At 42.4% G+C, this 25,821-nt stretch overlaps 2 protein-coding genes across 2 annotated transcripts in view; one reads left to right on the forward strand and one right to left on the reverse strand.

The window, feature by feature from the left end:
• LOC126568039 (negative elongation factor B) overlaps positions 1-18,915 on the forward strand; it is a 150,520-nt gene extending 131,605 nt beyond the window's left edge. Inside the window, exon 3 of the mRNA XM_050224440.1 lies at positions 18,905-18,915. Within this exon, the coding sequence (XP_050080397.1) occupies positions 18,905-18,909 (5 nt within the window). The 3' untranslated portion in view covers positions 18,910-18,915. The remainder of the gene's footprint in view (positions 1-18,904) is intronic.
• Positions 3,491-5,927, reverse strand: LOC126568282 (guanine nucleotide-binding protein G(s) subunit alpha). Its single transcript, XM_050224730.1, has 10 exons — positions 5,668-5,927; positions 5,436-5,597; positions 5,250-5,346; positions 4,953-5,073; positions 4,682-4,810; positions 4,416-4,595; positions 4,211-4,335; positions 3,962-4,035; positions 3,714-3,860; positions 3,491-3,617 (listed from the first exon to the last, which is right to left on the reverse strand). Exons 1-9 carry the CDS (start codon positions 5,782-5,784, stop codon positions 3,714-3,716), a joined length of 1,152 nt encoding a protein of 383 aa, XP_050080687.1. The 5' UTR covers positions 5,785-5,927; the 3' UTR covers positions 3,491-3,617.
• Positions 18,916-25,821: the final 6,906 nt, after the last annotated feature.

Below are 25,821 nucleotides of genomic sequence, written 5' to 3' on the forward strand. Positions count from 1 at the left end.
TCACTTGCGTCACCACACATTTAGTTTTGGTTGTTTTTTTTTTGTTTTTCGTCTATCCATTTTCCTCCACTTTCTGTTTACTTATTTACCGTTTTATGTTGCACTACTTTAACATCTATAATAAACACCATCCATTTGACTATCATTTCCATTCGAATATTTCTTGTTTCTGTTTTGCCTTTGTTATGGTTTTTTTTTTCACTTCACTTCTTTACTGTTTGTTTCATGTCTATACCATTCAATAAAGCTATACAAAATTGCCATCTGATTCTGATTGGTTAAGTTCTCTGTATGTGTGTGTGCATTGTAGTTGATGGTGTTGTTGTCAGGTAAGGTTGATTTAGGATTTTCTTGTGATTGTGTTGTGATGTGAGAGCTCTTTCCTTTTTTCCTGATAATCGCTTTCTGCTGCGTAAGACTTGAGTAACACACATACCCGAGATATAGTCGTCATTTTGTTTTTTCGCTATCTGCTACACCACACACACACACACACGCAGCATACCTTTTTGTGATTCCATTTCCGTACCGCACCCTCCTCGAATCGGACATTTGGTTCGCAGTTTTCTCCCCCTATATGAAGCGTACTTTTTGTTTGCATGACATCACGCGACAACAAGTCCTGCATCCTTCTCCAGATGTTTGTTATTTTTTGTCTTCCCCCCCCCCCCCCCTCCACACTTTCCCAAAAAAAGAGACGAGATTCAAAATAGCCCCCTTTTTCCCCACAAAGTAAAAACACAAAACGCGGAGTTTCGGTAGGGTCGGTTTGTTTGCTTGCGTCCGCTATTATCTCACCATACTACTGAAGAAAGATGTAAAGCTGTTCCATTTTGCTGGCTGACTGACGACTACTAATAACTGGTTGAAGTATACATTGGAACGCAGAATTGAATTATCTAGATGCCTTTGATAACCGGGCGATTGACAGGATAGGGTAAATAAATCCTTTTTTGTTTTTCAATAACCTAAGAGAATTTTATTCTGTTTCAAAATAAAATTTTCACTAGTTTTCTTCCTTCCTTTTTGCACTATCTTTCTTTCCCTCACACACACACACACACATACACACTCACACGTACTATTCTTGTCATTACATTTAACTACGTATTTTGCTAAAGCGGCTATTCTCTTACCAAGGTCCATCACTAATCTCTCGCGCACTCACACACACACACATACAGATGCATATGCACACTTTCTCTTTTTTGCACTTCACAACACATTTATGCGATCCACCGGATGTACAAAATCTACATTTACAGCGAGTAGTAGTAGTGTTAAATAACAAAGAAAAAACAAACACAATAAACTATTTAACTGGACCGATTCGATTCGATTTTAGTACTGTTTTTTTCTGTGTGTAGTGTCAGACGATAGTTTTTTTTTTCTTTTATGCGCTTGTTTTGTCAAAACATATTTTCTTGTTGACAAGTAAAATTATTTCTTGTCTCCATTTTGCCTTCGATTGTTTGATTTTGTAACTTTAAAACAAAGCGCACAAAACGACGGTCCCAACCTACGTGTTTTTTTTCCTGCTACAAAACTTAACAAAAAACATAAAGAGAAACAAACATAACAGAGCGAGCAATTTCAGAGCTTTCGAGTGGATAAAAAAACGGGGAGTTAAAACAAAAAAAAAACAGACAAACTTATAACCGTTAAAAACCATTTGCTTACTATACATATTAACAGCTTTAAAGATATTTAAAACAAATAACAATTTTTCCTATTCCTAAAGCAGTTGCAGACACATACACGGTACACAACACTCCCTTTTTGTTTTTTGCTACACACTAAAGTACTAAACAAAATAGAAATAAAGTATTACTATGGCGCATGTGGTGTTGATCTACAAAACAAATTAATACAAAGTGGTTGGTTGGTTTCGTGTGTGTGTGGGTGTGTGCGTATATGTGTGTGTGTGTGTGTGTGTGTGTGTGTGTGTGTGTGTGTGTGTGTTAGGGAAGAAAAAGGATTAAAGACGGGGAGCAGCACAAAATCAAAGTGCAACAACAATACAATATACAGGATGTGGTTGTGGTAAGCGCGCGCGCCACTCTTTCTCACCAAGAGTTACCTTAATTAAATAAAAAAGAAAGGAAGCAAACACACAATGCTACAGTAGTAATAAAACAATGAGAGCGAAATACTGAAATTCCAACAGCTAAGGTTGCATTGTTAGTCGTGTACTACTAATTCTCCTCTCCTTCTCCTATTGTTTCTTCACAGATAAGCGCTTGTGTGTGTGTGTGGTCATTCCTTTCCTTGCTTCTCTCTCTCTCTCTCTCTCTCTCTCCCTTCCAAATTTTACCACTCTTACTCACACTTTTTCCCTTCTATTGGTTTTGCTAACTTACTAGCGCCCTCTATCGAGAAAAAACACAGCGAAACTGGAAGCTACTACGTACGGTGGCGCCATCATTGATGATTTTTTTTTGTTGAATGAGCGTTTTCTTGTGTGTGTGTGTGTGTGTGTGTGTGTGTGTGTGTGTGTGTGTTTGATGTTTTCTTCTCGTTACACTCGATTCCTCTTTCACTAATTCTAATTTCTACATCCACCGAATTTATTGCACAGCAAGGCTTACCACTACTATACTTAGCAGAATCCTTTCTATCTTCCCCCAATCACATTCTCTCTCTCTATATCTCTCTCGGTCGCCACTAACACGCGACCGTTTTTGTCTAGGGAAAGGTTGCAGCAAACCAGCATTTGAAGTGTTATTACGGGAAGCAATGCCGACCGCAAAGCTTTCAATTTGGTTTCGTTCACATAACAAACAAGAGAATTTGCTCACTTGTTTCTGCTTGTCCTTTTTTTTTTTCTTTTCTAGCTTGTCTTTCCCCCTATTTCCCCTACACACACACACCACATCAATTTTTTACATCCGACGGGAAGGGAGCGATATCAGTTTGTTGCATGTTCCATTTTACTAATTTGCGCTTTTCGACGGCAGTTGTTTTCTTTTTGTTGCTTGCAGCTCTATGTCCATGTGTGCGTGTGTGTGTGTGTGTGTGTTCGCTCTCTCTACATTCGAGCAGGATGTCCGATTTCCGATTTGTCCCCCGCACTGATCACACTCACTCACTCCAATCCGCTCGATCGCCCGTGTCTGGCTGTGTGTGTTTATTGCACTTCTTTCTATCGGCGAAACAATCGGCCTTTTATCACACACCCCACCACCATCACCATCACTAAACACAATCGTTTCTACTGTTTTCCCCCCCTGGGGGGAGGTGGGGTAGGACACCGGGGGTGGGGTGGATGGGGTGTTTCTGTTGTCCAAACTTTCGTGACAGTATGTGTGTGTGTATGTATGTGACAGTGTCGCTAAATGATTTCGCGTGTTATCTTCTCCACGTGTGACTTTAATGGGAGAGGCGTATGTTGTATTTATGTGTGTATGTGTGTGTATGTGTGTGTGTGTGAGGGTGATGTATGTGTGTGTTTGTGTGCTTATGCATGTTTCATTTTTTTTGTTTTGATTAATTCCTAATCAAATATTTGTTTTATTATAAAATTAGTATAGTTTGGCTAGGTTTGATATTTGTTTCACGATAGACACAACTAAAATGAGACGACCAAGTTGCTGTTGTATCGAAATCATTAAGTATATCTAAAAAAAAATTGTAAAAGAAACGACAAAAGCGAAGTGTTAGATACAGATATAAGAGCAAGGCATTGGTGACGGCGGGATGGTACCGGACATTACCTATAACAACTCATATTGCCGCAGATGCATCCGCTGAATGATGTCCCGACAATCGTTGAAAACTCTCTTGATGTTTTCCGTGTCTACGGCGCAGGTAAAGTGTGGATAGCAGTAATGTTTGCCATCACCACTCGCTGTCGATATACGCTGAAAGAGGAACCACCGGAAGGAATTTTACGTTAATGACACCCCACAGAACAAAGACCACACAACACCGATCGACACCACAAGTGACAATCGCTTCTTACCAAGAACTCATCTCTTATAAAATATTTTGCTCTAATCACTTCTGGATCTTCACCCATTTCGCATACAGCATCGGCTGAAAGAGAGAGAAAAACCATTGTTAAAATCTTTCTGTTACACCATTTATCCTGATGAAAAATGAAGCCAAACAACAAACGAATTTGGTAAAATACCCTTTGAAAATCTATGTAGATGTTTAGTAGTGTGTCCCGAGTCCTACATTTGTTTGAGCGTGTTAGCAATCAACTTACCTGGCGTCTGGTAACGATTGAATTCGCCAAAATAGTCCGACAGCTTGCTCTTGCCAGCCTTTATCTTTTCGGCCAGTAAATCTTGCTTGTTTAAAAACAATATTACGGATATAGTCCGTAACCATCTGCGAGTAAAAGAAAAAAATCAAAAACCAAAGTTAATACTCAAACATTCCGCAATGGCGCGAGCTCGTATCTCGCTTACCGATTATTCCAAATACTTTTAAACAGATCCAACGACTCCCGTAGCCGGTTCTGTGTGGGATCTTCGCGCAGGACCATATTATAACTAGAGCACGCCGTCACGAAGATGATTGCTGTGACATCGTTGAAGCATTGAATCCACTTACGCCGCTCGTCGCGCTGCCCGCCGACGTCGAACATGCTGTGTTGGGAAAGAACACACGTGGCATGAAATGATAATGCGCAGTGCGGTGGTAAACGGGCGCTATGCAACAAAAATAAACTTACTGAAAATTCACTTTATCAACCTGAAACCTAGTTTCGAAAATGCCAGAGGTTAGCACACGACATCTCAGGATATCCTGCTCGGTTGGAGTATAGTTAGGCTGCTTGATTTCACTAACACGATCCAGAAAGCTGAAAGTGGTTAGAGGAAGACAAGAAAACGTAGAATAACGTTAGTGGTGTGCCAATTTAACAATTCCAGCTTCCTGGTCAGCCCCAGGTTCAGGTTAATGAAGAGCGACAGCGGACAATATCCGGCCACCCATTTACTCACTATTTAGCACAATCAATTAATTGATACTCGTTCGATCGCTCGTACGTCTGCTGGACACCGCGATCTTTCCACAACTCTTCGGTGTGCTCGTAGAATTCCGGCGGATAATTGAAATCAGGCCCTGTTGGAAGGCACAAAACAAACCGTGCATTATATAATAGTGTGCCACTTGTGCATAAATCGAATTTCTATGTTTGCGAATGATTCTGAATCCCCTCCTTTTTGTATTGTGGATGAGTTTGTTTGCTAGGGTGTTTTTTTGAAGAAGAAATTACATGCAAACATTGGGCAGCATACCTGACGCATAATCCTGAATGTAGTCTACCCGTGCCTGATTCTCCGGTTTTTCTAACTGAATAGGCGGTGTCAGTGTGCTCATTGCACCGGTAATTGTCTGCAAGAAAAAGGAAGATTTGACAGTGAAAAGGCTCGACTTATCCTTAAGTAGTCCATTTAGAAAATGGTACTACTACTACGACTTACCAGGATAGCATCACGAATGTTCTTCTTAATGTCCTCTATCTTTTGCTTCCGCTCACTGTCGGAAAACCCGTTCACGTGCAATATTCTCATCTGTTTCACGATGGTGGACTTGCCGGACTCACCGGCACCGAGTAGTAACAGTCTGTGCGTCGCTCTGTACACCTGTGTAGAGCAAGAACGAGAACGAATTGTTAGTAGACAGTTAAACAGTTGCCTGTCAGGTTTCACCTACTTGTTTGTCCTTCTGCAGTTGCCGTGTGATCGCATCGCTGCGCCGTTTCTGACTCTTCGTATCCTCGGAGCTGTTCGAGTCCGACTGTTTCGATCCGGCTGAGCCGAAGCAACCCATCGCTGACCAGGGCGCCCACCAGCAGGTGGCACCGCCTTCCGGTGACGTATCGGGAGACTCGGCCCCCCGCGCTTCACCGTTGCGAGCCAGCGTCTAGATGGGATGCGATGTTTCCCGAAAACCCTCCGTCTTCGCCGTGCTCTGTGTGAGGGTCTTGGTTGGAGGGCGTGCTGTTTGTTGCTGCAGCTGTTTTCAGCTCTCTCTCTCTCTCTTCTTTCTCCGGCTGCGGGTTTTCTTTCCCTCCTACCGCACACAGATTACTGCTGCTACACAGGTACAGCTGCAGACTAACACGCGTGCTCTTGTTACGAAGACGATCCTTCCGATACCTATCTGACGTGCATAGTACGGGTTCGTGAGCGAGAGATGTCCTTTTGCAAACAGCCGTACGCCCTGTGTCAAAGTGTCACAGCTTCTAGCGCACGCAACCGGTACTTCCTCCACTATTCACCGCTCATGTTCGCGTGACTATTTTAATTGCCCTATGCGACCGCTGGCTTGTGTTTCCTTTCTAGACCAGATATTTGGCGGCAGCTAACTGACAGACTCCGCGTGTGCGCCTTTAGCGTTCGACTCCCGTGTGATACTCTGGAATGATAAGAGAATAGACTGTTAGAATTGTACAAACAGTCTTGGAGAGGCCGGGTAGCAGCTCGGCGAGAAAACACACGAAGGCGGAGTGTACCATTTAAATCACGCACATCCACATCCCGATTCCCAACCGACGCGACACCACAACAACCTTCCATTATCCAGCACTACTGATGTTAGGAACACTGGATGCACTTGTTAATGAAATGTGTGTACAACCTCGTGCAGCTGAGAGCGGCTGATTACCGGTTCTTCCTCAGGAGTTTATAGACGAGTAAAATGCTGAACCAGCCAAGAGCTTGAGAAGAACGAGGGAATAGGAATCTTTCCCATTCGCTTCGGAGATAAAAATGTCGATCGTCGAGAGCACACACTTCACACGCGATCGGAAAGGCGCACACTGCGGGAGAAACCTTAATGAATGAGGTCTTCCCTGGGGCTAGTAGATGCTGGGAATAATTTATCCGCCGGGTGTGGTGGGTAGGATGATACGGAATGAGCCACATCACCGTACACAAACGCATGATCATGATACTATAAATAAAAGTATAATCGCTTTCAATTGTATTTGCAGCGCTATGCACGGAATAATGGCCGTTCCGGTTGCAATGTGCATCGAAAGCTTGCAATTTTAATGTTCTTGCTAGCTTTCACTATCATAGGAGTAGGTAGTTTGTCATCAGACGAAGCTATATAAGCTTTTAAAAGGCCTAAATATGTGTAACGTAGTTTAAAAACTTGTTGTATATGGCTGATGAACAAATTTTCCGTTTCAAAGGCTTTTGATTTTTAATAAGTCCTACGGAGAGCTAGTAACGTATGCATTTAAAACTAAACTAAACGGCAGCCTTTTGCCTGGTACTTAATTGATTGACGAAGCAATTATTTGGATAGATTCTATTCTTCAAATTAATCTACAATATTGCGATCAGACGGTCCTGGGGCACACTTAGGTGTTGGCTACTTGAGATCCCCCAGAATCACCCCAAACGCTCCTTTTTTCCGGCGCTCGCTTCGTGTAGATAATAACACAGCTCCGCCATCTTTGTGGTCCTTTTCAATGTATGTATGTGCGCCAATTATTGGGAGGACCTCAATGACATGGTCGTGCAGAAAATAAAACGGGATTCGTACGTCCTTGTGAAATGTGATTCGCAGCTTTTGTTGAATGTTTCAGGAGCTAAAAATGGTCGGATGGCCAGATCCAGGCCCTCACTCTAAACGCTTTCCCTTGTATCGCTTGTATCCGGCCAACAGGAATATGTAACTTGTGATATAACGGTCAAATTTTGACAGTATGTAGTCAACTAGTATATTTGTTGTAATTTTTTAAATGCATTAGTTATCATATAAAAAAATCTATCCGGAAGCATTGGACATGAGCAATAACCGGAAGAAAAGGCCCATGTATCGAATCCCGTTCACAACGTCTCTCTGTACACAGAACTGATAGCTATGAGGAAAAGGAATCCAAGGACTGACTTTCCCTAGCTAGCAAACTAAAACTTATTGAAGGTGTAGAGCAAAAGAAAAAGCAGAAGAAGATTAAGTAAACTTCAGTTAAGTTATAACAATATTTAACACCTTTTTAAAAAAAAACATAGTTCAAACCTTGAAATAATCCCCATCGCCGGAGGTCAAAATTGCAAATTGTTCAATTTTCAACAAAATTTGACAGTTGAGAGTATGGGTCTTAAAAGGGCAGGACCTGGGGTTCAGTTCCTATCCGGACTGTTCCTCCGTAGTGAGGATTTAGCAATACAATTTTGTGGCATCAACGAGTCGTTAGAAAGCCATTAGATAGCCGGACCTCGGTAGTCCCGATGAGTGTTTTTTACTGTATTCAAGTCATTCAAGCAGGAATATTCTTTACAAACAACTGGACTCGGCATCTGAACTGTCTCCTCGTACCAAGGACTGACTAACCGGTCCCATGTCTTCAGTAATTCTAGTAAGCTATTAAATGGCCGGGTCGTGAAGATCGTTAAGCCAAGAAGAAGAAGTTGCTATACGATACGAAACAAATATGCAGCACATCGCAAGGGTTACACCTCCTAAGCTATAGTCAACATTTGCAGACAAGTCGATCGGTTGTCAACTACCACTGCTGCTAGTAACTACGAATGAAACGTTCCACGAAAAAAGCACTAAAACACTAATGCTGTAAATAAATCATGTTCAAGTGGTGAGCAGCTCAGTAGCAAGAAGCTTTGCTTGGATATGCAGCGTTAGTTTATTGGATGCACTTTCAAGTATTTCTACTCGAGCAGCAGGAGCAAAGGTTTGGCGTGCGTTCCAGGAATCGAACTATCGTTTTTAATAGTACACGTCAGCCATGTTATCATCTCTCGCGCTTTACTACCCTTTCCCCCGTCTATAGATCCCACCCCTAATCCAGCCTTTCATCTCACTCACTCAACCTGCCCTCCGCTCAACACTGATTTGCTTGCAACAGCGAACGATGGCCCACCGTTCGCTGCTGCTGCTGCTGTTGATAATTATGCAATGTGAGAAAATTTGTTCAGCGTATTATCAATCGTCGTATACTGGCCGATTGTCATTCCCTGTGTGTGTTTGTGTCCGCGTCTATGATTATCTAGCACCTCTGCTCCGTCTACATCTACTCTTTCCCTCTTTCAAATCCGTTCCACGCTCAAACGCTCAAGTGAAGTGGATGATTGTGGTTTTCAGAGAACTTCCAGCCAGCCGCATCTGTGTCTGTGCTGGATATACGCGTGCTGGAGAAGAAATAGCGGTAGGAATTGAAGCGAAAAAAAAAGAAGGTATGCCCTGCTGTACGCGCCCCCATCCGGACTATTTTCATCCGGTTTTAAAAACGATCATCTTGATCTGTTGTCTGTGTGTGTGTGTGTGTGTTGGAGTTGGTGAGCTTTTACAAACCTCGGATGGTGGCTGAAACCGCACACAATAACAGACAGCCCCACCAAGGCAGCCATCGTTTGGAAGCTAATGATGCGGTACTTACAAGCGACCGTGGAGCCATGGCGAATGATGATGTTGTTAGCGATTAAGTACAGTGTGCATCTACGCACAATTATTCTCGCCTTGCGGGAATTGATTCACAGAGGTACTTGGGTGTGTAGTGGCAGCGCTGACCACAATCTGGTGCGTTTAAATACCATTGCATTATAATCCCTTCACGTCCAGTGGGATAGGATCGGAACAATACAGTGTGTAGCATAACTGTAGCAACACTCGTTTTCTATGTTTCTTTAAAGATTAAACAAGGAAGTCTCTATTTTATTTCACGGTGGCTTAAATTTTGCTTTTACTTCCACAGTAGAGCTGGACGATGATGATCATCAAAAACCCAAATATTTGTACAAATAGGCTACTATAGTTTTATATTTATTATTCATATTTTATATCACCTTATCGACGGACGTCTAGCCGCCAATAGAATAGTTAGAGCATCGTCATCCCAGTGACACAATTAGGAGCTAATGTCACAGAAATGACGCGCAAAACTATGCGATGAGTGCTGGACACAGCAGGACCGGGGTTAAAATTCCATCTAGGCTGCTCCACTAGTGAGGGTTGACTATCAATCTACGTAGTCTCAACAAGTCTAGTAAGTCATTCGATGGCCGAAGTTACCTCGGAGGTCATTAACCCAAAAAAAAAACATTAACGCCCTATTAATGCCACGAAAATGACAGCTGTCAGCTCTCGCTCAAGATCAAAATCGTTACCATGCATCTTATTCGCTCAACAGATACTCGTGGTTTTGTGTGAAAGGGACGAAACTTCAAAAATAAGCTCAATTCCTGAATCCGGCTGAATTGGCGTGTTAAGAACGTGTTAAGAAAGATGAAAAAGTCATCTAAAAATTGCGGTATTTCTACGACTCAGCCATGAAAAAATTACTCAAAAGAAATTAATTTTCAGGGAGTTATAAGTGAGTACGAGTATGTGTTTTCTATGTCTTCTTTTTCTTGATTTTTTGACCTACTACAGGTCATGCCGGTCATCGAATGAGTCACGAGTCTAATTGACACCACATTATTGGAAAATCAGTCCACGCTACGGCCGAACGGTCTGGATAGGATTTGATCTACGATCCTGCCTTTCTCAAGATCGCTCAAGATCGCCCCTATATAGCGTCTCATACATTGCATAGAGTAATCTAAAGAATCGTAATTGTATACTTATAAACGCTATTAGCAAAAAATCCAAAAAAAAATAGTACTAAGGATTCTGGAAGTGAAAAAGCTTTATCTTTTGAGATCATACACTCGATAAATAAATTTCCAATTATCCTTTTTTTTATTCATAAAGGACGGCCAGGCCGTATTGCTTTCCAATGTTCCTTATCACACTGTAAAACATTCGTGTGGTACGATAGATAAAGCGATGCCTGCGAATGTTGGATATATTCTAATTGGCCATTGCATATTTTCTATTGCAATTGCTCACCACCCACCACTAGCGTAACGTAACTGATCATCATTGATTTGACCTCTTCGTTTACTTTCGATTGACCCTGATCGGTTTTCGATATCGGAGACGATACCGGCACAAACGAGTTAAGTCACGCCATCAGCCTCAACACTTTCAAACTCGCTAAGAACACCCACCAGAAGTTGTTATAATTTTCTCCAAAACTAACCCACAAAATGTAGTCAATTTCTTGCGATAATTCTTGCACAATTGCAAACAACTATTCGTCGCTTGTAAAGATATTTCGCATCAACGGTCGTCGGGCAACCAACCAATCAATCATTTCTCTCGCCTCAATTTACTTTACCGTGCGCAAAACAAATAGATAATTGCTGGCACCAGGCTAGCATTCTATCCAAACGATCCACCAGACCATTCCTTGCGGCACTAGCGCCCCAGGTACGGTATGTCCACCAGGGCACTTACATTCCAAGGTTCTCAATTACATCTTCCTTTCTTTTCGGTTCGGGCGAACGAGTTGTGAAAATTAGTTACTGCCTCGTCGTGGTAGAACGTCCAACAACGATGGATCCGAAAGCATTTCGTTCGCTTTGATCGACACAGCCAATAACCAGCAACAACAAATGCACACTTCGGTTGCTGATTAGCATTAATCGATAGGTCGAAGGCACGGAAGCCGAGCTAGCTGTGTTTGGGAAAGCTGTTACAGGTGTTACATGATGCTTTTATTCTATTCCCCACACCCAAGGATACGAGAGAGTCCCCGATGGGAATGACTAACGTTTTCTTTATGAAAATAAACGCGGAATAAACCTCTTTTTTTCGGACGATCAACAATGCTTGTACACATATCACCTTTATCGCCTGAAATTATGCAAAATTAGCCTCATAAGCTGGGCTATTAATATTTTGTTACGATAAAAAGGGAAATATTATTTTTATTTAACTGCTGGAGCAGGCTGAAGTCATCATACACCCCAGCAAGTACATTCCAAGGTAAATCGTCCACAGTGTAGCCCTGTGAATGGCTTGCAATGCACATCTAAATGGACCGGACGATCCATCAACATGCAAAGGAATGCATCCTTTCTCCGATTCAACTCAATTATTCACTCCACATCCGAACGATCTGTGTGTTGTCCACCGAGGGACAGGCAGAAACAATGGCACACAATGGGCACACTGTGGGACAGCACGTAGGCAGCGAAAGCAACGATCGTATGCGCAACGAGACGAGAGCAAACAAACAAAACGAATGGAAAGACGACTCGTCTACGTCTCGCCTTTCTGCAGTTCTCGTCCCCTCACCACGCGCGATCAATCAATCCAAGAATGGGAGGGATGGAGAGACCTTTGACGATTATGTGACCGGACTGTTCAAGTCCAGCCAGTCGTCGTCGTCGCCATCGATGTAAAGCGGCGTTACGCATCTTCTTCCACCTCAATCCTCCAATCGTGATCGAGCGGATACCTTAACTACTATCGCCCAAGACAAAAGGTCCCCCTTTTGCTTTTCCTTTCCTATCGCAGCACATCACACGAGCTCCTTGGGGCGAGCTAATGTAGCACATTCATTCAACCTGACAACTGCAATGATGACAACACATGCTCGTGTTGTCGTGGCGCAAATTGACGATTGCTGAATACCCGCAAGAGGGAGAGGTGCGAAAGCCCGAACGGTACAATTGGCGACGGATTATAATGTTAACAACATTAACACGAGCGCGATTAAACGGCTTATGACGAATAATACACCTTCCAGCGCTGTAAAAGGGAAACCGAGCGGAAACAAACACTACATTCCGAGACCTACCCAAAAGCCGAGGAGGGGAGAGGGAGGCCTAAGCCCTTCTAAGCGGAGCTCCACCATCGGGTGGCGTTTGCGTCTAATCACCTTTAAGTTTTATCTACTCTGTCTGTATGGTTTTGAAAATGATGCATAGATTAAAACGATTAAACCTTCTTTTTGCGACTTTTTATCGCATTCGATTAAAGCTGATAAGCAGACAAACACTGCAAAGTAATTTAATTGTTGATGAGATAAATAAAACCATTAGAAATTGCAGTCCTTACTCACAACAGGTGAAGAAATATAACAAAATACAGAGTATCACGAGGATTATTGACACATTCCCGTGCTTGACGATAGCACGAATATTTCTGATGTTATTTTATGATGTTATCGAGTCAATTTGTGTACGTTTTCATCGATATTTTAGATATTTTTCTATTTATTATTTTATATATAAATGTATTTAAAGTATGACGATTTAAGCCGTCTTGTCAACACGCATTAATTGACATTTATTTACTTTTTATGTAGCATTTATTCGCATTTATTTACTTTTTATGTAGCCCAGAAATAATTGAAAATTAATTTAAAGAGGGCGGTCCGGTAGTGAGGCAACAACGGTGCCAGTATTTTCACGGCTGTACCGTGGTTCAAATCCGATTCGGATCGTTCCCCCGAAGTGAGGACTAATTATTCAACTAGGTGGTGTATCAGCAAGACTTGCAAGCCATTTCACGTCCGGCTTACCGTCGTCGTTAAGCCAATAAGAGAGCTTAAGAATTATGAAGTATGAAAACGTATTTAACATATAATTTGATGCTTTTCAATTTTGATTTTATTGTAAAAAAAATTATTTATTTATTTTTTTACAATTGATTATTACGGTCCAGTGCCGTATTGTCAACACCGCTTGTGTTGAGTAAAAAATAAAAAAGGTGTTCTAAAATTTATTAAAAAATATCGGAAGACCGGTACAAAAAAACATTGAGAAAAGTAAAAATAATATGAGAAACAATGAAAACACTTCGGAACAAAAACAGAAATATGAAGAAATGCGTCAAAAATCACCCGAATACATAGAGTATTCCCTGTATTGTTGTATTTGTGTATGAATACTTTTCATACTAAAATTGTAACAAACTTTTCATACACATCACCACACATAGCTAACTTCTTGTGAATTGTACAACACTTTTTTATGCTAAAGTACAAACAACCAGGCTGCTCCATTAGGTTATTGAAAATGAAAACAAAAAGCTTGGTACGCTTCTCCTAGCCGTAATTGCGACAATTTAACCACTTTACGATATTTTTGGCAGGTTTAAGTACGAGCATTTGGTGTTTTACTGGATTTGTGAAGTCAACAGCGCACGGAGAGTAAATTTAACATTTTTGTAAATCTATTTTGCACCTATTGCATTGAATTAAAAATAAATTGGCAACAAAACATATTATCAATAGGAGATTCAGGTGAAAATAACTCCCCTTTAGCATCCAACAATGTTTCAATCCTGTTTCGAAGCCTCGAACAAACCGATCTAGCAGGAAAAGGCCTATAAAACTACACTAATATTATCCATTAACTCGTCCTCGTCCTCGTCCAGTTCAGGGAAACAGGGTTGGTGTCGTTTTCAACTGAGCCCCACAACAAAATAATCCATGGATTTAACTGTTTGTGGGGGAGTTTGGAGGCCAAACTTTTTGGACTGGTGAAATTTGTAGTAATTTTTTTTTTGGGCAATCATTTTTTAAATTTTGGCAGAAACGCCTGGGAAAAAGGATAAATCATCAGAGGTCAGGAAGTCAGAAGTTAACATGCGGTCGTCCTCTATGTAAAACACATCACAGCAGATTTGCCAGGAGGAATTCTCTCAAGTCGCACTGACGGAGGACGCCAATGCACTGGCCATTTTCGACTATCTTTGGCGGTGGCGAATTAGAATAAACCACGAGCTAGTTAAGCTGTTTGGCGGTGCTGATATCCTGACGGCAGACAAGGCCGGTAGGATACGTTGGCTGGGGCACGTGATGAGTACAGCGAGCTCGTTGGCTGGATCAAATGGAGTCAAAATCTGTCGAAGATCGGATACAGCCGAGCCCTGGACCGAGTTTCCTGGAAACAGATTGGAGACCATGTCGACGCGACGTGCTCAATCCTGAGCAGGTCAAGAAGAAGAAGAAAAATTAACACGGCCACGAAATTACTTAGATAAATTCTTCACTTAAAATTGGAACCCTTGATACGAGGATGGCTCTTCGATTCAATTAAATTGGCCCTTCGATTCAAGCTTTTTTTGAGGCTCATAGTAGTATAAAGTCTAGCTAGTTAGTGCCAGTCCCGAAGAAAAGAAGACGTAGCCTTACCCTTTCCTTTTCAATGATTGTGAACCACAGTTTCTGTCAAATGCTTCTTCTAGGCTTAACGACCAACTAGCTCACGGATAACACTAGGACATCGGATGGCTTATCGGATGGTCCGAATGAAATTTAAACGCTGGTCCTGCCGTGTGAAGATCGGTACCGCTGTTGGCAGTGCTTGCGATCGGTTAAATACTCCATCGGGTCATTGAAAATGACCCAATCCAGCCTTTTTCTCATTAAACTTTTCCTTCTCCAGATATGCCAAATCTTTTGGATACTAGCCTGATCGTTTACTGAACTGATTACGATACAACAGTTGAAGAAAATAAAAACCATTACACAACCCAATGAGCCCAATGAAAATACGTAATCTCTTACGCGGATACAGAAATAAACATGAATCCAGCTGTAGGTAGCAAAACATGCGAAACATGCTTACATATTAACTGATTGAGCGCCCAATGCAAAACGAATTTCCCCAACAGCTGGAGAAAGGCATTGTGGGGGTGGAAATTACATGAATGTGCTTTCATACGAAGCATCAATAAAAACCAAATGATCGTCGAAGGATTCCGCTGAAAACGATCCAGCTTGTCACAATTGGCGCACGGGGCAATAGCACCACCAATTATTGTGCTTTCTTGGTAAAACAAAACATTTAAATGTCAACCGTTTTTTGTTGTTGAAACATTGGCCGTCAGAAGTACCATTTGATGGTGTCATACCCGGGACGCTTGTTGGATGGAAAACAATTACACGCGCGCGCGCTCTCTCTCTCTCTCTCTCTCTCTCACTCTCCTGCAGACTCATCCTGCAGACATTCTTGCACCTGGGTTCTTCATTCATGAGGCGTGAGGAGGATGTTGTCGTCTCTTAGTAACAACTGTACCGTTTTCCACAAGAAACCACCACCCTTAAGGCTCACCGCTTACAAACCACGCGACAGAAAGCTCCAAAAATAAACACTTCCTCCTCCTCCTCCTCCATCCCCAATATATCTTGTCTGTGTGTGTGTGTGTGTTTGTGTTTGTCACACGCTCTTCTGCACTGTGAGGGTGTGCGTTACGTCACCAACGGCCCCAATGACGACATGGCCAAGAATTGCGAGATAAAAGATAATTTTTATCGCCACAAACAACAAAACCCAACTGACTGGCTGGCTCGCTGCTGGCTGCTGCTGCTTTTGCCGAAAGTGCAATTCTTTTCCCCCTCTGGGTGTATGCGGTGAAACGCGAACACACGCACTGCGTGCCCAGGTTCCATTCCATGTGATTGCATACATGCACGCACACCCTCCTCGCGGAAGACGTGGCAGGAATCGCGTACGAAACGTACGTAAAATGCCACCCAGAAATGGAATAATACAGGAAATAATCTACTCCTAGGACAGGTGAAGCAAAATGGAGGATCACCATTGGGCGAGTGAGCTTAATTGATGGTAAAAAGAAGCCACTTAGCGGATGTTGTTTCTGGCTGTATCCGGAATTATCCATACACACATACAAACACGCATACTATGCTGCTCGAGGGTGAACGAAGGGAAGCAAAATGGACTTGGTGGATTGACACAGTGACGGTGTAAGTGGAGCGAAACACTCACTGCTCAATGATCGAAAGAAGTGAAGGGGTGAGAAAATAGAAGGAAAAAATAAACGAATCGAATGTCCGAACATAGCGCGCTTGCGGGGTGAAGCGTGGGAACGAATGGCGCTGGAATGGTTTTGTGTGGGTTCGTTTGCATTATTTATTGTGTTTTCTTTTGTTTTTTTGTTGGTAAGATGCAGTAAAACAGACTTAAAAAGAAGTTTAAACTCGCGTAGCTAAACTTATCGTTGGTGCCGTGACCAGGATGGTAATGCGGAATACATTTTTAACAATAATTGGAAAATCCCTAATAATGTTCGAGAACCCGAATACAAAATAATAATAATAATCCTACATGGCTTGAAGCTCAATGTACCAATTTGACAGAGGAGTTGCTAAACGCATCATAAAGTAAAAGGCTCGAGAAATATTTCGTGTGCAGCACTGTCAGTTTTACCGTGTTTTCGGCGTGGTAAAGAAGAAATCGATAAATAAATTATTCGTTATTGCTTGAACTTAATCGTAAACATCGAGTGAAACATGAAAAAGGAATTCAAACAATCATTTGGACTAATGGTTTGTCCTGCAAAAGGTTCGCCCTTTCCCTTAGGATAACATTAAGATCGTCTATGCTCGAGACAAAGTTTGCAGGGTTTCTGATGTCAGCTCAAAACCGTAAAACTACCTACAATGTAAAACGATTATCCGACAACCAAATTTCAAGTCGAATCTGTAAAATACGTTTTCAATAGTAGTTTTAAATTAGGCATATTCCGTTTAGTGACGATCAAATTTCGTCAGAGGAGGTTGTCTTCTCGAGTATGTTATCGTACGTGGTGCCGTGGAGCGCTTAAGCTTTTTACATGTCAGCAGCACACCTCAAAATCCTTTTGTCAAATCACATAACAATATTCGATCTATTTTCACTCATTATTCAATGACTATTCCCACAATAAAGTGCAAATGAAGCCTCCTTCAACACCAAACAGCAATGAGTTCGAACTTCCACCGCTATCGACCGCATTGGACTACATCAAAACCCGTTCGATTGTAACATCCCGCTTCTAATCCCCACACACCCACACGCCCAGGTCGGAGGACATTTCTGAGTGCGCAAAGGTTAAAAGAATCAGTTGCTTTTACTTTAGCTTGACTTTCTTCTTTCCAATTTCGATTACCACACTACCGTCGCTTGAAACAGCGAGGAGCGCGTACATAAGGATGTTGATGTTGGGACGTTACCTTAGGGATCTAATATTCTTGGAAAGGTGAAAGCGACGAGTGTAAATGAGCTTTCTCATCTGCGAAACTCTGATTCAATGTTACGAAATTCCAAGAAAGTGCCATTGATTGTTTTGTGATATTTGGGGCTGCAGGAAACAACAGAAGCGTTTGTTTCTTTATGAGAAGAACAGCAGTAAAATGAGCTAAAATTTTTTCAACACGTCATTACACTATTCAGCTTATCATCATCGGGTGATAACATCCACCCGTAGTTATGTAGAACAAATCAAAACACGTTAGCCAACACACTTATTAGTCATTGAACGTGGTGTGTGTGTGTGTGTCGCGAGACACCTAGCGTCAACCGTCAGCACCTGACCTGAGGCGCGTCGCATATCTGTCCCTTGGTGCAGCATTTCATTAAATTCGTTATCATCAATCCTCGCTCTCTCTTCATCTTTGTCCTACGATCATTGCAGCTCCGGCACGGCAGGCTATCTAGTAGCCAATATGCAAACAACAAACAGTCAGAACTTTGCAGACCCTTCAAATCGTCTAACAGCTCTAGCACTCGTGGTGAATCATCATGTTCATGGTTTTTTTTTTTTCGGTGCTGTTTCCTTTACATTTACACCTTTTAGTGGCAATTAATGCCACTTAAAGGAAACAGTTCCAACAGCACCTCACATTACTGTCCAGATGTAACCGGATGCACAATGAATCATGTTCTCCAACGAATGTGAGAATTAAATGTTTTTCAGGAATTATCCTTTCGGCACTAAAACTAATCAGATTGGCGATCCCCAACCACCTCAATCACCCCAATAATCAATGACTAAGATTTTGAAGTTTTTTTGTAGCTGCTTTCGGGTCCAACCCTGCTTTTTTAGATCAAATCAATGCCTCAGAATTTATTGGTGTGTGATTCATGCTTTAAATTGACTTTTCAAGTGTTATCTTGTCTATGTGTTCTATAAAACAATGTTTAGTTCTGCCAATTCTAGCCACAGTCGATCGAATGAGTCATTTGCTTTTGTTTTCGTTCATCAAAACATGAATGGCTTAGTCGAAGTAGACGAAAGTCTGTCATTCTTCGGGCAATTATCTTGGTTAAACCTGGATATACAGAGGATTTAAAGGGTACAGTCTAAGGCCGGGGCCACACACGACCGAAACAGACCAAAACGAAAAATCAACGTGTAACGCTGCGTAACGCTTCTTTGACTGTTTTGCTTTGTTTCGCTGTTCTTGCGGGTTTGACCGAAACAATCAGACCTTAGAAACAATTTATTTCACCATATGGTTAATAATATTCAAAAAAATCGAAAAATAATTATTTATTTTGCACCACAACCAGGGAAGAGCGTTATATACTGTCAAATTTGATTATTCGTTTCGGTCTCTTTCGGTTGTGTGTGGCCCCGGCCTAAGGGTTTACCACCGGGCCGTAAAAGGGGGGGCATAAATAGGGCAATAGGGCGCAGTATAATGCCCGTGGCAATTACAGAGTCGGTCTTCACACGGCACGACCGGAATTCGAATCCCATCCGGACCGTTAACCCCGTAGTGAGGACTTACTATCCAACTATGTGGTATCTATCAACAACTCTAGCAAACCATCATGGGCACAGCAGAGCCATGAAAAAAACAAGCCATGAAAAAGATAAAAAAAGTTAGGTAATAGAACAATCTACAAGCTACTGGGCGTCTCCATTATGGTTGTTATGATTATAAAACACTACTTTAAAAAGAGTTATTTCATGTATCTTTCTTTTACACCAAAAGAAATTACAAATCAAACAAAATTTTGCTACAGTTTCCAATTAAATACAAAAAGATTTAAATTTTTAATTTATTAAATATTTTAAGACCTTTACTTATGGCTAGTGTTCTCGTAAAGCCATCCAATTCGCCTTCCCTGCCTTTCTCCTTCAACCTTGCTGTCTGGAGGTATCCAGTTATGCTGCAATTTGTAGCTCGCAGCTACTTTTCAAGCTAACCCCATAAGCAACAGTGTATATATATACGGTTGGATGCAATTAACTCTCCCCATCCGTCATCGTCGGCTCTGCCCCTTTGGTGGTGCGTACGTTTCGTGCGTACTGTAATGTTGCTCTGGGCGACATGCAAACACCAAACGCGCGCACACACACACACACACACGCGCGCATGATTTGAAAACAGGTGAACATGTGAGCAGCGTCGTGTCCACGGGCAAGTTGCGAGATGGAGAATCTCCCAACAAATCACCTACTGCTGTCAGATCAAAAGCTGGGTGAGATAACCGTGAAAAGATGTGCGCGCACAGGCACACAAAAACACACACACACGCACATACATATACACACACAGTTACACGTGCGTTTTCATTGCTTCTCTGCGATTAGCTCGCGAAAGTTACCTTGAGAGCAAAATGACGGCTAGGGCGCGTACTGAGACGATGGATGAAGAGAGAGTGAGAGAGAGAGAAAGCTTCTACTCTGGCTTCTCATTAGCGTGAGTAGAATCTTAAAATGACAGACAAAAGTGAGGGGAGTAGAATCATCCACACCAAAAACCCAAACTCTCCAGAAAAGCACTGAATGGCACTGAATAAAATTTGATAAAAGAACCAACTTAATGTCCTATTTTTTTAACAACAACCATCAACCAGAACTAATGGAAAATATCTATCCCCTAACGCTCATCTCATCCATGCTCTCCAGCAACAAATTTGCTCACCGAAATCGCAGCTCACTGTGAACTTGCTGTTGGGAAAAACAGATCAGGCCTTTGCTCTGTCAACTCACCGTGAAAATCTTTACCTCACAAGCGCGCGTAGAAAAGCGCATTTTCCTCGCGCGTGTTTCGAGCCAGAGCCGTCTGGCGAGTGGACGGCTGAGCAGCAATAGTTTTAGCTCTTCATATCCCATCCAAAAAAAAAAAGAAGGAATTTCTCTGAGAACGTGGAATCGATATAGCCTCCAACAGGACAATCATCACGCTCACCAAGAGCACGTTGTGATTCGTTTTAGGAAGTTTTAGCTAGCAATTTCAACCCTCCTTGCGCTAGTCTTTTTAAATTAAAAAAAAAAAAACAAACTGTTGGAAGAAATTCTCCATTCAAAGAGACCTTTTTGGAAAGGGACCCACACTACTAGCAGTAAATCTAGAATGACAGGATGATGTTGGCAGCTTTTGGCTTTCTTTTTTCTATATTACAGACACGAAAATTCCAACACAGCCATCAGACGCCCCTGTGGGAAAAAAACATACACAGTGAGAGAGAGAGAGAGAGAGAGAGAGAGATAGATAGAGAGAGAGCCTTGACCACTGTGATTTCCAGAGACGAGCTCGTTATATTGGAGAATATTTAGGAAAAGCACCCGGAGAGAGCGAGGGAGTGGGCTAGAGCTCCAGAAAAGCGCTTCCTGGGTGATAATCATTGACTAAAAGAAAATGAGGTCCTTCCATTTTTTTTGGGGCGAAAGAATTTCGTTAGTATCTTGGAGATCCCTTAAAAAAAAAACCCTCTACAAAATGTGGATGTGATGGAAGGTTAAAAAGGGGTGGTAATCTTGCGCTTATTCATAGCTGCAAAGGACACGAGCTTACATCACGAACACCTGGCCTGCTTGATGGCTTCCGAAAAAAAATTCAAGGATTTTTCGAATTAAAGCAACACTCTTGGAGCCTCCGAATCCTTGCTTTTCTTCTCGAATGCTGCTAGCCGAGGACCAGGCAAGCGGGTTTGTACAATAAAAAGGATGCAAACACAACTGAAAATCCCATCTATGGTTTTTTATCCAATATTCTTTTATATTTTCTATATTTAGAAAGGGAAAAAATGGAAACAAACAAAAAAAAAAACCACCGCGTTCTAAAAGCGGACCCGACCCCAAGGAAATATCCTCCAGAAAATGTCGATTTCCAGAAGGTCAACGTACGGCGCGCTCTTTCTCTGCTCATTCCCCATCCTTTTTCGCACACGATTTTTCCCGCTCTCTAGCTCGCGCTCACTCTCTCTCTTGCTCTCTTTGCCGTAAGGATGGCTCTGTTGCTTCAAAAACTCCTCTAATCGGTATTGGATACTTTCGCCCAACTCGCCACTAGCTTTCTGGTCCTTCTGCGCCGCCCAAGCATTCCAAGGGCGACTTGGAGTGGCCGATTTAACAGCAACAAAAACCGGGCACCAAGAAATACGAGACGATAGACGGAGGGGAGAAGGGAGTTGAGAGAATCTCCGCCTTCCTCCTAATAGTCGATAATATTTTTTCTATAAAAAGAATCATAAAAGGTTGAGAACCACAACACTTCAGCAACAACGGCAGCAACAGTAACAATCTAGCTATAAATATTGATCCCAACCGGAAAGCAAATATACAGGGAAAGAGGCACGATAATGCGTGCTTTTTTATGGTGAAGAACATGATTTTTTGAACTTGAAGAAGATTGAAGTTGACACATCGCTAGTTCTCGGTAAGTAACGCTTGGAAGTTCATCAGGATTTGAAATATTTTTTTTTTTAAATGTCTAAAATTACCTTATTTTGCTTGTAATCGTTTCCGCTGACACGCTGACTTCGTTGGAGGACTCTCTCGCCTTTTCGCCTGTGTTTTATTGCTGCTAGGCGTTACGTGTTAAGTGTGTGGCGGTTGTTGTTTTGTGAGGTATCTCAATCGGAGGGAAACGGACACACACACACACACACACACGCACGCACGGGAAATTAAAATTGAAACAAAAAACACAATTTTTCTTCGCCCCTCCGAACTTCAACACACACAATCACAATCACTTTGTGATTGACACAATCACTTTGTGAGCTTGATGCCTGCTGCTGTTGCGGCTATTGATTGGTATATTGAGGGGGATGGGTAATGCCGTTACTTTGACCACTTTTTTGCCTCCTTTCTACACTCGTTTTTTAGGATTGGAACACTTCATACACACACACATACACACACTCACACAGCTTTTAAAGCACGCACTTGTACTCACAAATTGGAGCAACAACAACAAAAAATCTATCACCAAAAAAACATCAGAAACACAAACACATATACACTAGCTCGTTCGGAGCGTTGGCCGTTACTATGTTGCGTTACGCGCTTCAGGCGGAGAATAACGCTATTTTCTTCCCGATTTCCGTCGTCAAGGTTGTAACGTTACACACACACTCACACATACACAGAAGCCCACTTGCTATGTTGCTTTGCTACGGGAGAGGGTTAACAACGATTACTATACTTCATCCAGGAATAAAACATGAACGAAGTGGGTAGTAGAAGTAGTAGTATTAGTAGGATGTGTCATTCGCTTTTTTGACAGCTACCGGTGGTTTTGCTATTGATTTTTTACCGTTCTGTTTGTTTTTTTTTTACTTCTTTGTGTACTGTTTACTTAACTTTAGCTGGCTTTTTTTTAAACATTTATTGCACATTTGCCCATACGCACACACACACACATACAAGGGGGTTGCAATGAGAACGGCAGAGGAATGACACATACACACGGGCACACAAACTCTGGAAGAGATGAAAATGGCGAATTATTTCAAAAGCTAACTAAACTAATTTCGACAATCACTTTTAAAACTTATCGTATATGGCCGAGGGCACAATACTAAGACAAAAATACACAAATACCACTTAAATTTGAACATTTTCCTAACAGAAAACTGCCTTGTGGAAGGGAAAAATAATTATGGAAGCGCATTCAACACACAGAGACAGATAAGAGGACGACTTTTAGAGTTTCTTGGTTGGTTTTAATAGGACCAAGGAGTTCTCTCAACGAAACGGATCCTGTATCCTTACTCGGATCTTAAATCCTGGTTACCTATCTAGGATAGGTCACACACACCACAATTTCCCTTTTATTTCAGGTCATAGACACTGGAACTCATGCAAGTAGCACTGAGATGCGAACGTACTAGATGATCTCTTCACTTGTTCGCCCACTGGGGGCTACCACACAACCAATTTTCCATCACACACACACACAGCAGAGACCCCCATAAGCCTTTGCTAACCCTTAACTAACAAAACAACTCCGATTTTTTCCCGTGTGCAAAAGACCTGCTTTCCTATCGGCAATTGTTTCCCATCGACGGTCTCACCACACGGTTAAGGGTGGTAGTGTCGATTGTATCACTTTTATGACTCGCGGATGATTCACTTTTGACTCACTCGCTCACACGCTCACTCTCTCGCGCAACCCCTTTTAATTTCGCTCCTTTAGCGAAAACGTGTGGAAAGTTACCGTACGGAGTAAGGATGAACTCGATGATTTTCCCTCATGAAAAACCACTGAAGAAGACACACACACACACATACACTTTGCTCTCTGGAAAATAAAAAAGCTCGCTATCTCACAACTCACTTTGCTCATGGCTCACTCCTTGAAATCTTACCCCAAGCTCATCTCACCAACATCACCGTGTGAAAATTCACCCTCACCATCATTCGCTTTCCCGTTACCCGACATACGGAAAATTTTACTTTTCACACAAACACACACACACACACACATATATACTATACTTTAGAAGACACTTTCCTATTCTTATCGACCATAGCTGCAAAAAGGCGAGTAGATTGATGAGATTGGTCGGTTTCTCACTAGCCTATTGGTTCTGCTACACACTTCTCACAACTGGCTGGCGAGATATGTACAGAAAAAGATCACCGAACAATAAAAAAACTGTGGGTGGGAGGATGGTAGTAGGGTAAAAACACACACACACAATCGCACACATAATTTACATACTGATAAACTCGTACACACGCCCTCTCTCACGCTATATACACAAGCAGAAAAGTGCGTTCGGGTCCCGTGTGTGATAATTGGCCTTCTTTCTCATGGCTTGCTTGGCAGGAGTGGTCTTTACGCCGTGCACAGCTTCCAACGACTGCTGCACATCGCAGCACAACAGCATCTGACCCACCAAAAAGTTGGGGAGGGGGTGGTGGGTGGTATGCTTTTTTCGTGGAGAACCATTTTTTTCTTCTTCTCATTCTCACACTCTCATCCCCTCCACACACATGCATATGAGCGCGCACAGATGGGACAAGCACACACACACATACATGTACAAAAATACTCGCGGATCAACCAGTTCCAGACCCGCGTATACTAATTCCTGGTGTGTGTCTGTCCCCGACGGACGGAAGTATTCGACGGAAGGCTTCCGCGCGTTACATTAGTATCCGAGAGCTGCTCACATACAGATGAGTGTGAGAAAACAGGTATGGATTTCCTATCGCCCCCTCTAAGAGAACGAAAAAAAACACACATCCATGACGACCTTTACCCATTCGATCGAAGGACCCCTATGAGCAGGAGAGCGAGAGTGAGAGTGAGAGAGTAAAACGGAGCGAAAAACTCACTACGACTGGAAGGAAAAAGTAAACGAAGCTATCAAAATTGATTTTAGCCGGACACACTCCTGTGTAGAGGGGATGATGTTTTTCACCCTTGCTTCTTCTTCCTCTTCTTCTCGTGCCGTCATTGCGCGGAACCGTGGGACGGAATCACCACCAAAAATTCACGGCCATCCCAAACCCCATTACTAACACTATCACACTTCACAAACGAGGGAGAGGGGGAGTCACACATTACACGAAAAACCCCAATGGGGAGGGGGGGTGGGAAAGAACAATAAAGCACTGATGCTGCCCTTGCAAACTTCGAAGCCCTGAAACTGAACTGAGAGCGCCAAAGTGGGTGAGTATTTTGGATTTTCCAATCCATACCGTGTTGTGTGTTGTGTCTGCCGCAGCTGCCTGCTAACGGGGGTGCCTTTTTGCCTCCCCCGAACGCAAATTAGTAACTACCACTGTGTGTGTGTGTGTGTGTGTGTGTGTGCGCCTAATGGGAACACTACCTTCAGAACCACTACTACACCAACCACTGTTGTGTTACTGTTGGGCTTAGTATTACTACTACTGCTACTACTCTTTCTGCGCCTCCTTGTTCACCCAAACACACAAGCGCACGCACCGAAACACATGACGTTTCGTTGGGTTGGTGTAGTCGTGCGATTCCCGTGCAACTTTTTACGTGCACACAACACAAACTGT

Source organism: Anopheles maculipalpis, chromosome 2RL (assembly GCF_943734695.1).
Source record: "Anopheles maculipalpis chromosome 2RL, idAnoMacuDA_375_x, whole genome shotgun sequence".
Lineage (NCBI taxonomy): Eukaryota > Metazoa > Arthropoda > Insecta > Diptera > Culicidae > Anopheles > Anopheles maculipalpis.

What these genes read in the sequence shown, in the direction of transcription:
- LOC126568282 (XM_050224730.1), bottom strand. Translation starts at nt 5,784, where the DNA reads ATGGGTTGCTTCGGCTCAGCCGGATCGAAACAGTCGGACTCGAACAGC. An exon ending in ACATTCGTGATGCTATCCTG is followed by an intron (nt 5,347 to 5,435) that starts GTAAGTCGTAGT and finishes TTTTTCTTGCAG; the next exon opens with ACAATTACCGGTGCAATGAG. An exon ending in AAAAGTATTTGGAATAATCG is followed by an intron (nt 4,336 to 4,415) that starts GTAAGCGAGATA and finishes TTTTACTCGCAG; the next exon opens with ATGGTTACGGACTATATCCG.